Genomic DNA, 13,988 nt, shown 5'->3' with positions numbered 1-13,988 from the left:
AGTTTAACTGACTGGAAAGTCTCACGAGACCTACAAATTATAATGCACAGCCAATTGCTTGACAGCATGTATTGAGGTTGGTTTATAAGGCTGCCTAGCAATTTCTATCTCCACGAATGTGTTTTGGTTTTACCCCTTCTCCATTATTTATACTAATTATAGGGCAGGTGCACTAAATCCTATTGAAACGCTCCTTAATAGAGTTTTCTGTTCAAAACAAACCCTTTAGCACTGACATCAGCGCAAATTCTACATCTAGCCCTGACCCTACGCTTAGAATGACGCAAATGTAGAATCTACACCCTCTGCCTCCCGCTCCCAGGTAACTGACTTACATTTGAGTTTGAGACATGGGAAACACAATCTCCCAACTATCGCTACCCCAAATTTCATAATGGTACCCCGCTGACTCCCAGAAGAGCAGATACTCTAAGCAGTGACGGACTGGGTCTAAATATATTGGTTGCCAGAAGACAACAACTCCAACAACTATAAGGCTATCATTTTAATTTTTATAAGAAATAAAATAAAATTTTAAAAAAATACATAAGTGGAAAGTATAAATACATTTTTTGCAAAATTAATGTATATTTTTTTTTAGTAATTACAGTGTACATATATGGCACATATAACTGGCAGTATACTGTATAGATACTAAATACAGATTTATAATTGAATTTTTAAATTATCATTTTTTTATTTTATTTTAAATGGTCTATATTTTTAAATAATATGCTTGTACTGAACATTTTACACATTAACAGGTAGTTCAAAAGTATATTTCATGCAATCCACTATATAAAGAGCAACTGTTTGAATTCACTAGGTGTGCAAATCTGTCAGTAATTGCCTCTGCATCCAGTTCATCTTACAGGGGTGGGCAACTAGTCAGAGACCAAGAGCTCAAAAAATATCTATAGGCACTGTAAAGAGCCAACTTTACCTTTTTTATATGTGTGTGCATATAAATATACCCAGTATAAACATGTGCATATATACCGTACACACATACATTGAAAATATAACCTAATTTACAATAACTTGCTAAGCAAACTATCCAACACATTGCCAAAATATTCAGAATAATCATGAAATCCTTCCCACATGCCTCTAGAACTCAGCACATGCCCCTTAAATACCATCAGACCTCCCCACATGCCAACAGATATACCCAAATTCCCCATACATGCCATCAGACCTTCCTATATACTCCATACATGCCAATCAACTCCCCGCCCCCCACATGCCTACAGATCTATGGACATTCCATCATATCTCCCCAAATGCCATCACATCTCCTTACATACCCATCAGCCTCTTCACATGCCAGCAGATCTCACATGCTCCTTACTTGCCTGCACGGAGGAAGAGCACAATACACACTCTCCTCCTACTTCCCCGATTGGATTGTCTGTGACACTGTGACATCCCGGCATTGCTCAGAGGATTTCACAAGACGCGGTTTCTCTCGGTCAGTCTAGCAGCAGAATGTTTTCCAATCTGTCGTTGACATTGCCTGGAACACTGTACTTCACTGATGCTCCTGGCCAGGAGCCACATTTCAAAGCTCAAAGAGCCACATGTGGATGGTGTGTCCAGAGGTAATTTGGAACCTGGTAGTGAGTGTTGCAGGTGAGAACAGGCAATTCTTATGTGCTACACATTTCAGCAGTCGGCGGTCCAGTTCTGTGAGCTTGTGAGTGACAGTTACAGCTCCTTTTGTGCTTATTCTTTTCCTGGCGACTAACAGCACAACATTTTATAATATGCATTTGAGCTGTAATGTGTGCAGAACCCTGCTTATCGGGCTTCTGATGCACTGGAACCTGGCTGTTGCTCTCAGCCAACTTCCTGTGCGGAGAGGAGGAAGGCAGCAGCGATTGAGGGCATGCTTCAGCTACCAGAACACATTTCTACATCAAGCTGGTGACCAGGATGTGTCCAGCACTGCTATAATGGATAAACGGGAACCATCTGTGTAGAAAGTCAGACATTGCTATGTTTGGTCTTGAAAATTAGACATGCAGCTTTTTTTTTTTAAAACAAATAAATGATCAGACATATTAGCTATGCGCTTACTTACACACAATTACTTTTATGAAACATTCAGCCATTTCATTTGCTCATTGTCTTCAGAAGATACTGAGAATACCTTTTTTTGTATTTTTTTTTATTTATTTTTGTAATGCTTTGTTTGTAATTGAAACAGTTGTGCACAATACAAGATAGTAAACCACCAGACAGTGCATTTCCTCGGCTTGTGTAAATTTGTAAGAGTGCAGGGAAGGGATGGAGGAGGGAAGGGAAGGAAGAGGGAATGGCAGGTACAAGAGAACAGTGGATCGGATTCTACAATCCTCTCTCTGAACCAGGACATCCAAATAAGGTCAAATTTATGCTGTTTATCGTGGAGATAAGATGTGATACGCTCCATGCTTGCGATGTGCCAGGCATAATTTTTGAGGGCTGGATAGTTGGAGGGTCAGGGCATTTCCAGTGTTAAGCTATTAAAGATTTAGCAGTGGCAAGAATGTGAGAGAACAGTTTGCTGGACTGCGCATTTCATTTGGCGTAGGAAGAAGAGGAAGAAAGTCCATCTTGGCGATCGGCTGGTCAGACAAGGAATTAAGAATAGACTGAACTTTTGTCTTCAAGGGGACAATGCGAGGACATGTCCACCAGATGTGGAGTTGCGTCCCTCTAGGCTACTGTTCCTCCAGCAACTCTAAGCAGTATTAGGAAACGTTTTGGAGAGCCGATCTGGCATATAGTACCATCAATAGTAAAGCTTATATGCCGTTTCTTTAATTTGGGTAGCAATGAAACTAGTGGCAATCCCATCCCAGACCTCTTCCCAACATGACTCATCTGGAGATGTGCCCATTCCCTCTCATGGTGGCCCTGAGAGACACAGGCAACATTTGTCAACAATCTCAAAAGGAATGGAGGGTTGTGTGTGTGTGTGTGTGTGTGTGTGTGTGTGTGTGTGTTTATTTTTTTTGTTTGTTTTTTTTAAAACATAGCCACTCTTTTTGAAAAAATAACCTTGGTTTGAATGACAAAAATGTGTTTTAGCTACATATGTTTTGTACAGCTATTTGTAATTTGCAAATTTGTTTATAATACTATACACTTCACATCTGGCTGACAAACTCTTACAGTTTCCATCTGGTAGTGCTTGTCATCAGGAACTTAATTTTCAAGGGAACAGCAGAAAGGTCATGTGACAGCTGTTCTAACGTAAAAGATGTGGGATGAACCATTTGCTCTAGATTCACATTGCATTCTCTTGTAGAGATTTATGGGATACTGGTTAAGTGTTTTTAATAGTATCTTAAGTGACTTGAAAGCAGATGATTACTTTTAATATGTTCAATATTAACACTTGCATGTGTACTAGAGTGAAAGCAGTTGTGCTCTGCACACTAATTATTTTTATTCACATGGGTACCAAGAAAAAAAAGAGTGTTACAGATAAAATAAGAGGTCTGGATTGCAAACAATGTTATAAAATATAAACAATAAGACCGATGTTTTAGCCTCTGATATGTGTCCCGAATAGAATTAACACAGAAACAAATATGGAAGCAGTTGATCATGCATAGCTTAAATGAATGCTCTGTACTTCGTACTATTACAGTTCATCCTTGGCATTCTAACTAAAATTGAGCACAAATACTGAAGCCTTTTTTACTTTGCTGTTTGAATTTTTTTTTAACACCTCTTACAGTAATTAAGGGCTCAACTATAAAATTATTTTGCTAATAGTTTTTCATCCTCTTAGACTTTTGGTTGCCCTGCTTGGTTTTCAGAGTTCTCTGTTGGGCTTTAGTGATTTTCAAATCTGCCTACATTTAGTCCAGAAGTAAAGTAAAATTACTTTCTACAAATGCACAAGGGAAAGAAAATAATGGAGGACAGCATCCTAAACAATTGAATAGAAGAATAAAAAATATAAAACTACAATTGTGTTACGATTCACATAATAATTGGTGGACCTCTCCTTATATTTTTTGGTTTTCACCTCTGCAACTCTAGCCAGCATGTGGCTTTTCTCATTAGGAAATACTGATGCAGTTGTTATGACCCCATATTTTTGTGTTGCGATTGGTTGTTATGTATAGATGAACTTTGTTTCTCAAGCAGTGCCACACTCAGACATAGCTGGATGGAAGTGAAGCTAATTTTGCACATTCCAGCCACATTTGGTTCATGCCTGCCAAAACTGCTCTATCTGTAGAGCATATGTGATAATTTGATCAGCACAGACTTTGTATAATTAGATTAGATGTTTTTTTTCTATAAGAAAGCACCTTATGGTGGCCACACACGAGAGCCAGTCCTGTTGCTCCAGCACAGAGATTTAGGATCACTGTATAGTTAGGCACACAAGTGGATGATCTGGCTGTACTGCACTCACCCTGAGTGGTTGGATCACTTGTTTCACTGGAACAGCTTGGTGCATACAGGCCAACAACAGCACCTCTCACTGCCACTCATGCATCAGTCACCAGTAGTCTTGTACATAAATGAGGGTGTCAGTGCATCATTGCCAGTCTATGATGGTGCTATTGCTGAATCTGCATTGTTTAGGAACATATTGTAAAGTATAGATTAGCTCTGGTAGTAGAATTACAGTTGCAGTATGTAATATGTTCGAAGCCTTGTCGTATCTTGCAAACTTGTGATTTAAACTTCAGTTAGCTGCTGCCTCTTGCATCTAAAGAGCATATGCTTTTAGAGCTGTTTTTCTTGCATTTATATTTGTTCCAGTTCTTTGTGTATTAGAAACCTTGCACTGTTCCCTGAAGAGCGCAACTTGCTCATTATGGTAAAAAGCAATATGCCATGTAGACATAGTGATGAAAACGGGTTTATTATGGAATCTGTTTAATCTTTTAAACAAGTGATATAATGCCCTCTAAACATGTTAATGTGCTCAGAAGCAATAACACATGGGCAGTTAGGAATATCTATTGTGTATCTATAGTGGAATATTTCTTCCTTTCATAAATGCATTTTAAATTATTTATCCATTTTACAGGTGCTGTCATGGAGATACCTTACCTTTTTTATTTTAGTGCTTGTGTACCTGTGCATGTTCCTTCCTGCTTGTAATAGGACTTCCTTCACTGAAGTATTATTCTTGCTGATTGTAGTTGGTGCATTGTAACATGTGCACCATATTTATTGATGGGCAGGTTTATGATGTTTAAAATCCCAGATGGCTGTGTGGTTGTGAATGATTCATTTACAAGTTTACTCTGTGTGGCCATGAATGGGAACGTTCCCTTTTAAGTATGCTTATGGGACAGTTTTACTGCTTATTTCTTAGATCTGTTGAAATACAAGAAGTGGTAACTGGGGAAAGGTTTATATTAATGTTTGCTTTTCTGATGTTATGGCTTAGAGACCTTTTGATTATTATGATTACAGTCTTGGCATTCCTCATAGAATCACATTGCTAATCTTCCAACAGTGTGGTGTGCAGGCACCTGCTCATTTAGATGGCATAAATTTCTAACCCTAAGATGGGCAAAATGATTAATTCAAGATCCAGTCAGACCAATCTAGAAGCCAAATTATGTTTTATTTGTACCATGGAAGCTGTGTACTTTTAAGATATTCTGAAATGACATCCAAAGAGGTTTTAAAAATGAATTGCCAGGTCCCCTTCGCAGGATGGTGGTGTCCATTCCCTAAGACCTACTTTATTCTGTTTTTGGGAGGGGAACTGTAAAGAAATCTTGCCTCCTAAAGTTTGCTGAAGCAAAGCGTAATGTTTAGTTCCTCTCCACAATGGCAGTTTGAATGTAATCATATCGGCATGCTGAACCGGCAGAAAAAGGCAATGATGGGCCTCCCTTGTGGGGCCCGATTTCCTCAAATCTCCATGGTACAAAGGAAGAGGGTCTCAAGAGAGGAACAAGAACCATTCCATAAGTTAGGCATTTGCAGTATACATTTAAACACCGTGGCTACTTGGCTATGCTAACTCCTTTTTTTTTTTTTTTTACTTTTTTAAAGCACCAACCATGGACAACCATTAGCTACCCACGTTAATGGGTTCCTTTTCCAGAAAGATTTTTTTTGGACCTTTTGCTGGGCTAAAAGGAGGAAAATGTAGTTAATACATCTACCTATTTCTATTACAATTACATAGGCTCAAAGTTTACATCTAATGTTTGTCTGTTTATTTTCAGGTGAAACTGGTATTGGAAAGTCAACTTTAATGGACACTATATTCAACACGAAGTTTGAAAGTGAACCGGTGTCTCACAGTGAGCCTGGTGTGCGGTTAAAAGCAAGAAGCTATGAACTTCAGGAGAGTAATGTGCGTCTGAAGCTAACTATAGTTGATACCGTAGGATTTGGGGACCAAATAAATAAAGATGATAGGTACGTATATCGGGAGTAATGTCTGACTATTTTGGGATAGCAAAGAAAAATTCCTTTATGGAGCTTGTTACGGTAGTGGTCGTGAGTTACCAATGCACAAGGTCTGCGTCCTCAAAAAACACATAAAGTAAAAGAGATTAATAGCAATGGTTACTCACGCCACCAAACCAATCAAATGTGCACTGCGGATAGTGAAAAATATATATATAATTTTTTTTATTTACTCTATGAAAGCATAACTATAAAAAGTCACAATTGCTGTGGACCCACAACTAAGACTATACAGCATACCAGTATAACACTTATAACTATATAATGTGACCTCTGTGGATCCACAGCAATTGTGAGTTTTTTTTATTGTTATGCTTTTATAGAGTAAATAAAAAATGTTATATATATTTTTCACTTTCTGCAGTGCACATTTGATTGGCGGGGCGGCATGATTGTAACCATTGCTACTAATCTTTTATTTTGGGATGGCGTCTCACTATTTATGGATGTGTTTTGTGTTGATTTGCTTTTATCTGGTCATTTTAAGGGCATGTGCTAAAAATAACATCTGTATAATTTAAATACTACTAGATACCTAAGCGAATGTAAATAATATCTGTATGAATGGTGAAATCAAATGTCTCCACATTTAATGTTCATTAGGAAAACTTGTGCATCGGTCATGTAAATGTTTGTGGAACACCTCCGTAATATAATTTACCCTAGTGGTACATTATCTCATATTTATTTGGTGAGTTTTTATGGCATTACCCTTTTATTATTCATTAGGACATGTATAACACATTCTCTCTACTGTAGATCATAATGGTACTATTGGTCATCTGTTAAGATTCTGCCATATGGAACTTGTTTAATACTCTTCATGATTTACATTAAGGGATACATTGATAAATAAACAAACATACGGTAGCTTATATACCATTGGAAAAATAACTTGAATAAAGTAAAGGTTACTGATGCATATTCAGAATATGTAGACACAGTCTTCCTAGGTCACAATACTGTTTACAACACTTTACAAACACTTTTTTTATTTTACAGTCCTTCATTATCTATCATAAACACTTGGGCTATTCATAAAAGCTGGTGGCGACTAGCACCAAGAAGAAACAGGTCAAAGTTCCTCTTTAACTGGCTGTGCAGAATAGACCAAATTAGTAATCTGGGTAGTCCTTTTTGGAGTTCAGCTATTGATTATGAGAATAGTCTCACACAGGTTTTAAGGCAAAATAGACTTACATGTTAATAAGAATGTGACTGAATAGAAAACTCATCACTCTTGATGCAAATAAAGAAAATCTCATTACGGTTCATGCAGCACAACTGATTTTAGGTCCTAAAACTACAAATCCATGATCTCAATATTTTGAATGCTATCACAATGTTTTTTTTTATGAGCACAGTATGTATGGCAGTACATGAAAAGCAGGAATACAGCATTCGTAATGATTAGTTAGTTGAGGCTAGAGGTGCTTCAAACTCTGGACAAAATTGACATAAAAAATAACCGTACAGCTATTTTATGCAATGTTGAATGGCTAGTTTTTCAAATTCTTTCCAGACTGTGTACACAGTTAGCCAAAATTATTTAGGGAAGAGCACACAATAGCAGATTGTACTTTGGGATTCCTGGGTTAGACAAGGATGTGCATCAGTGAAATAAGCTATCTATTGAAGGTCACAATAAGCAGACAATTATTGAATAGGTTTTAGTGATTAAATTAACACAATTAACATTAATTTGTGGGACCCCATAATTTTTTAAATCATTCAATGGGCGTATATGTATAGCTATATCTATCATCTGTAATCTGTTTTTCTGCCTGCGTGCCCATGTCGGGCACCTTCTACCTGATCACGCTAGTACGCTCCATATTTTGTCCCCATTCCTGCTCTGAGCGTACCTCTCTACTAGGATCCTTTTGGTACCCCTTCTAAATAAATTATTTTTATTTTATATTTTTATAATATCTATGCATATTTATTTTTTAGTCAAAGTGGGCTGGTATATGGTGGTGTACTGATTTCATCTATTGCTTTCATTGTAAAGCTATCAAATGTAATTTACTTTTTCCGTACCGCCACTTCTAATCTTCACTTTGACCTGTGTGTGTGTGTGTAAAACATACTAGATGCATTAGAGGTGGTAAATATGTACTACAACATTATGCTGTAGTGCGCTGAATTCATGTCTTGCTGTTCTGAATGGGAACTTGAATTAGGTGCATACAGTGCCCGAGATTCTTTGATCGGAGAGTAATATTTAGTTCCAGAAACAAAACAAAAACTGCATCACAATAGATTATTTATTTCTATATTTGTTCAATATTTATGTAGCTCATTTAGACCTTATATAAATATTGGTATCTCGTATACCTTTTCTCCCCAAGTTTCTCAATTTTCATGAACCCATATTACCTTCTTACAGGTATTCTAAGTATTAATAGAAAGGGGTTAGGGGTGATGTTAAATCAACTATTCAGATAGCTCTGGTGTTTATCCATGTTTGGATTGTGTAATTGTCATTAGAGGTGACATCCACATACAGCAATGCCTTTTAAAATTCAGAGATATCCTACCTATGAATTGTTAGTTATGAATTAAATATTTCCCCAGGTTTTTATTATGCAGGTTAAATAGCAGAAAAGACTTGATGCTGCATCTCTCGGGATAATTGCTGAAATGAGTGCTGACACATTTACCAATAGCTAAAAATTCACAGTTATAGTTGGTCAATTTCAGTTCCAGGTTATTGACATGATGGAAAATTAAGAGATTGTAGGGTTGCCCTATGTGGTGAATGCTGGAAGAGCACCAAAGTGCAGTTTTACATGCCTCTGACAGCCATATTTCACACCTCCTTGTCTGCACTCCAGTTTGAGAGGAGACGCATTGCTGCACTAAGTAGTGACACTTACTGACTGTGTGCCTTGTTAAATTAGCATAACGAAGCATTTCTGAATGGAAAAGAATGACAAATTAGGCCCTACAACCTTCATTTGCAGAGGACCTCACCCCTTTCAGCCACCATAACTAGTGTCTGTCCCTCTAAAATCTGGACATTGACTTGTATTAGTGGACTTTTAAACAGAAGCTGTATGTATCATTATCCAATGCATTTTTATCTATGCTGACTTACATTCCAATATCCATCTAACACAACTAATCAAAAATTAAATATTATATTATATTAGAACATGAAACAAGTTTTAACCTTGGGCGACCCCTTATCTCCCTGCTGTTTCCATGTATGGGCAAAATAAGAGTACACAGTAGACTGTATCAATCAAAAGTTGTGCTTTCACTGTCCTCTCCCATGGGTCTCTGCCTGTTGAAATAAAGAGCCCATAAGGAAGTCTGGACAGGAAAAGACAAATATTTCACAGCTCTCCAATGTGACGAAATGCATTTTTTTTGTTATCATTGTTAAATTTAGCTTTGTGGTTTTGCAAGTTTTTTTGAAAAATATTGGTGATTATTCAAGCATAGTTTTCTGGATGCTAGCACTGTAAATCTTGCTGATTGAATGAGTTTGAAGTTGATTTTTGATAATTACACAGGTTTCTTATATTTTAGGTTCATGAGGAGAAAATTCTTCCTGTAAAGGGTCTAAACAGTTTCCTTCAAATTGAATACTATAACTGTAATAAAATGGGGGGAGTACTAAAGATGTATCAATATGACTGCAGTGTCTTGCTAATCCTGTGATATATTGATAGAACTTTCCTTGCAGAGATTTTGTTTTTCAGTCATTCAGAATTTTGTTTGTCAGACTGTGTGGTTGTGATTTTCTGCAGTGTGTTAGAACTTTGCTTATTGTGTTTTATGTTAATGTGTTTAACTTAAACTGTGTTGTAAGTAATGCTAATAAGGAAATCAGACTATTTAAATCCACTTGTAATATGTGTCTCTGTAGCTACCGACCTATTGTGGAGTACATTGATGCACAGTTTGAGGCCTATCTCCAAGAAGAGCTGAAAATCAAAAGGTCGCTTTTTAACTACCACGACACAAGGATTCACGCCTGCCTATACTTCATTGCCCCCACTGGCCATTCACTGAAGTCTCTAGACCTGGTCACAATGAAGAAGCTTGACAGTAAGGTACTTGCTGATATTTTTACCAGTACAGATACTCTGTTATATTTACATACACTTTTTTTTTTTATTTTATTTTTTCTAGTTTTGTATTATTTATTGAGCATATGCCTGACATTATCTATTTATTTGTATGGTAGACGATACGTAGGAAACCTTAATTTCACTTGTTAAATTACATCTCCCCGATTTATATATCATAATTGTATTTGTAATCCTTGTTTGGATTGTAATCTATGTAGCAGACCTGGCCAACGTGTGGCTCTCCAGGTGTTGTGAAACTACACGTCCCAGCATGCTTTATCAGTAGATACCCTGCCAGCTATTGGCTGGCTATCTACGGTTTCACAACACCTGGAGAGCCACAGGATGGCCAGGCCTGAATTGTATAGCATTTATTAGCCATTTAATGTGTGTGCATTTTTTTATTATGTTGTACTCGGTGGTTGAAGCAGAAATTTTGAGCTGGTGGTATGGGAAATGTAATAGTTTTACAATGAAAGCAGTTGGAGAAGTGTTGGTGTGATATACCAAGGTAAACCAGCCCACTCCCTAAACTAGTTGTACTAAAAAATCCTCCATCTGTACAGTGATCCAAATACACTGTTCTGTAGCTTTTGAGGAAGACAGTGACATAGCCTCATCTAATGGAAGCAAGAGAAATTACAATCTCACCGTTGTGAATGAATAAACATTCTTTAGTTCAGCGATGCCTAATAACTTGGTGGCATATAAATAGAGAGTGATAGTGATCCAGTCAGTTAAAAACAAAAATTGGTCAATTTCCTTTCTACCACTTTTTGAATGGTGAGATGATGGAAGAAAAACTTGCGCATAGCCTTTATGCCCTTAATAGTGCGGTATTTAGTGTTGCTTGGAGTATATTTTTTATTTTGTTTTTGTATGTTGTGTACATATATTATAAATGCAGTGAATGTAATGAAAATATAGTGTTCTCCCCTAACATGCTGCCATTACTGTATATTAGTGGTTTCAGCATCTGCTTCATATATGCCGGTAAAATAACCCTTTCTGTACCATATCCAGTCTACTCCTAGGGCTGGAAAATTCCCCTTCTCTGACAGCAGATGTCTTATCTCAGTAAACATTAATCCAACAAAGTTGTTATTTTAAGCCCAGTGACACTACATAAAAACATTATTAGTTTAGGGAGGATAAGAGTTAGATGCTGGTTTCCTGCTTATGTTAATGACGTCACCATATTTCCTGTTACAATTCTGCTTGTACTCACTGTGCTTAGGGGGACAAGAGAATATCATTTTATCTTGCATGTATTTCTATTTAGCCTTTTGTAAATCTGTTATCCAGTCGTCAAAAATAAAATTATGTTTTATATATGGTTTTTAGCATATACGTTATGGGATTGATGTGCAATAACAGCAGAGATGAGGCAACTTGTTCTGATGTGATACAAATATTTATAACTTTTTTTGTGGGGCCCTGGGCAAAAAATGGAAAGGTGCTCCCACCTAACAATCAGCCACAGAGCCATAACTTTAGTTATGTTTCCTAGGAGACAGTTGGCTTTTGCACCAACTGATCCTTATCGTTTTGTTTCCCTCTTTTTTTTTTGTGCTCCATAATTATACTTCCTATTCCTGTTCCGATCTGTACCACACATTTGAATTACAATTGTATTACAGTGGTCGAAGTATGTGTGTGCCATTTAAAGTATAAGCTTGAGGCCTGCGCAACTTTTAAGTGTATTGTTATCAGTAAAGGTGATGGGGGCTATTGTTCTCCAGCAGCTGACTGGTCAAAGTTGCCCACATAGGTAAGGATTGCTATTGTTTGAAAGCAAGCAATTGGGCAGCTGCCTACTATATTAATAAATGTTGGCTGTATGTTTCCAGTCTTAGTCTTGCTGATCCCAGGAGTTCAGGGGTGTATTGGCCATAGGCATTACCGGGAAGTTCCCCTTTAGGCCGATGGCTAACGAGGCTGCCTGGAGGCCACCTCATTTCTCACCTTTAGAAAAATATATATATATTTTTTTTGTCGGGCGCGACCACTGGACGGTGGTGGGTGGCTTGGTAGCAGGGGGGGGGGGGAGCGGCGTGTATAGGGGAGCCATCTAAAATATTGGTGGTCAGTGGGCAGTAGCTGGCAGCCAATCGCTAAGTTGCCTGTTGCTGTATGGGCTCCCACACAGCTGTGCGACAGGCGGCAGACAGAAAGTCCGACTTCCCTTCCTGTCTGCCTGATGTGAGGAGCGATGCCGGCCAGAGCAACTGAAGGTAAGTGAATGGGGGGCTGCCTATAGTATGCTATATTTAGAGGTCTGCCTATACTGTACTATACTAAGGGGGGGTGGGGCTGCCTATACTATACTAAGGGGGGGTGGGGCTGCCTATACTAAGGGGGGGGGGCGGCGGCTCCCTATACTATACTAAGGGGGGTTGGGCCTGCCTATACTATACTAAGGGGGGTTGGGCCTGCCTATACTATACTAAGGGGGGTTGGGCCTGCCTATACTATACTAAGGGGGGGGTGGGGCTGCCTATACTATACTAAGGGGGGGGTGGGGCTGCCTATACTATACTAAGGGGGGGGTGGGGCTGCCTATACTATACTAAGGGGGGGGTGGGGCTGCCTATACTATACTAAGGGGGGGGTGGGGCTGCCTATACTATACTAAGGGGGGGGTGGGGCTGCCTATACTATACTAAGGGGGGGTGGGGCTGCCTATACTATACTAAGGGGGGGGTGGGGCTGCCTATACTATACTAAGGGGGGGGTGGGGCTGCCTATACTATACTAAGGGGGGGGGGAGGGGCTGCCTATACTATACTAAGGGGGGGGGGGGTGGGGCTGCCTATACTATACTAAGGGGGGGGTGGGGCTGCCTATACTATACTAAGGGGGTTGGGGCTGCCTATACTATACTAAGGGGGTGTGGGGCTGCCTATACTATACTATATTAGAGGGGGTGGCTGACTATGCTATACTATAGGAAGGGGAGGGGGGCTGACTATGCTATACTATAGGAAGGGGAGGGGGGCTGACTATGCTATACTATAGGAAGGGGAGGGGGGCTGACTATGCTATACTATAGGAAGGGGTGGGAGGCTGACTATGCTATACTATAGGAAGGGGAGGGGGGCTGACTATGCTATACTATAGGAAGGGGAGGGGGGCTGACTATGCTATACTATAGGAAGGGGAGGGGGGCTGACTATGCTATACTATAGGAAGGAGGGATTGCATATATACTATAGTGCTATAGTGAGTGCATAAACTATAGTGAGTGTGAAGGGCAGGAGGGGGGGGGTTACTATAATTTGTAAAGGAAAGGGGGGGTATGTTGCTATAATGTGTGATATGAGGGAAGGGAGGGGGGCTGTCTTAACACATTGGTAGGAGGTAGGCTGTTTAGGTGAGGGCTAATTATTTAATGTGTGCTATTTGTGGGGTGATGGTGGGGCAATATAATTTATTTGTGGGCTATTTCAATAAATA

The 13,988-nt window shown here is 38.9% G+C and overlaps 1 protein-coding gene across 6 annotated transcripts in view; it reads left to right on the top strand.

Moving 5' to 3' along the window:
• SEPTIN11 (septin 11) overlaps nucleotides 1–13,988 on the top strand; it is a 69,190-nt gene that overhangs the window by 35,967 nt on the left and 19,235 nt on the right. For all 6 annotated transcript variants that reach the window (XM_075204127.1, XM_075204112.1, XM_075204097.1 and 3 more), the window contains exons 3-4: nucleotides 6,204–6,399; nucleotides 10,328–10,514. In XM_075204127.1, the coding sequence (XP_075060228.1) occupies nucleotides 6,204–6,399; nucleotides 10,328–10,514 (383 nt within the window). The remainder of the gene's footprint in view (nucleotides 1–6,203; nucleotides 6,400–10,327; nucleotides 10,515–13,988) is intronic.

The sequence above is a fragment of the Mixophyes fleayi genome, chromosome 1 (genome assembly GCF_038048845.1).
Source record: "Mixophyes fleayi isolate aMixFle1 chromosome 1, aMixFle1.hap1, whole genome shotgun sequence".
Lineage (NCBI taxonomy): Eukaryota > Metazoa > Chordata > Amphibia > Anura > Limnodynastidae > Mixophyes > Mixophyes fleayi.
Note: the sequence above shows the minus strand (reverse complement) of the source record. Positions and strands in the feature narration are given on the sequence as shown.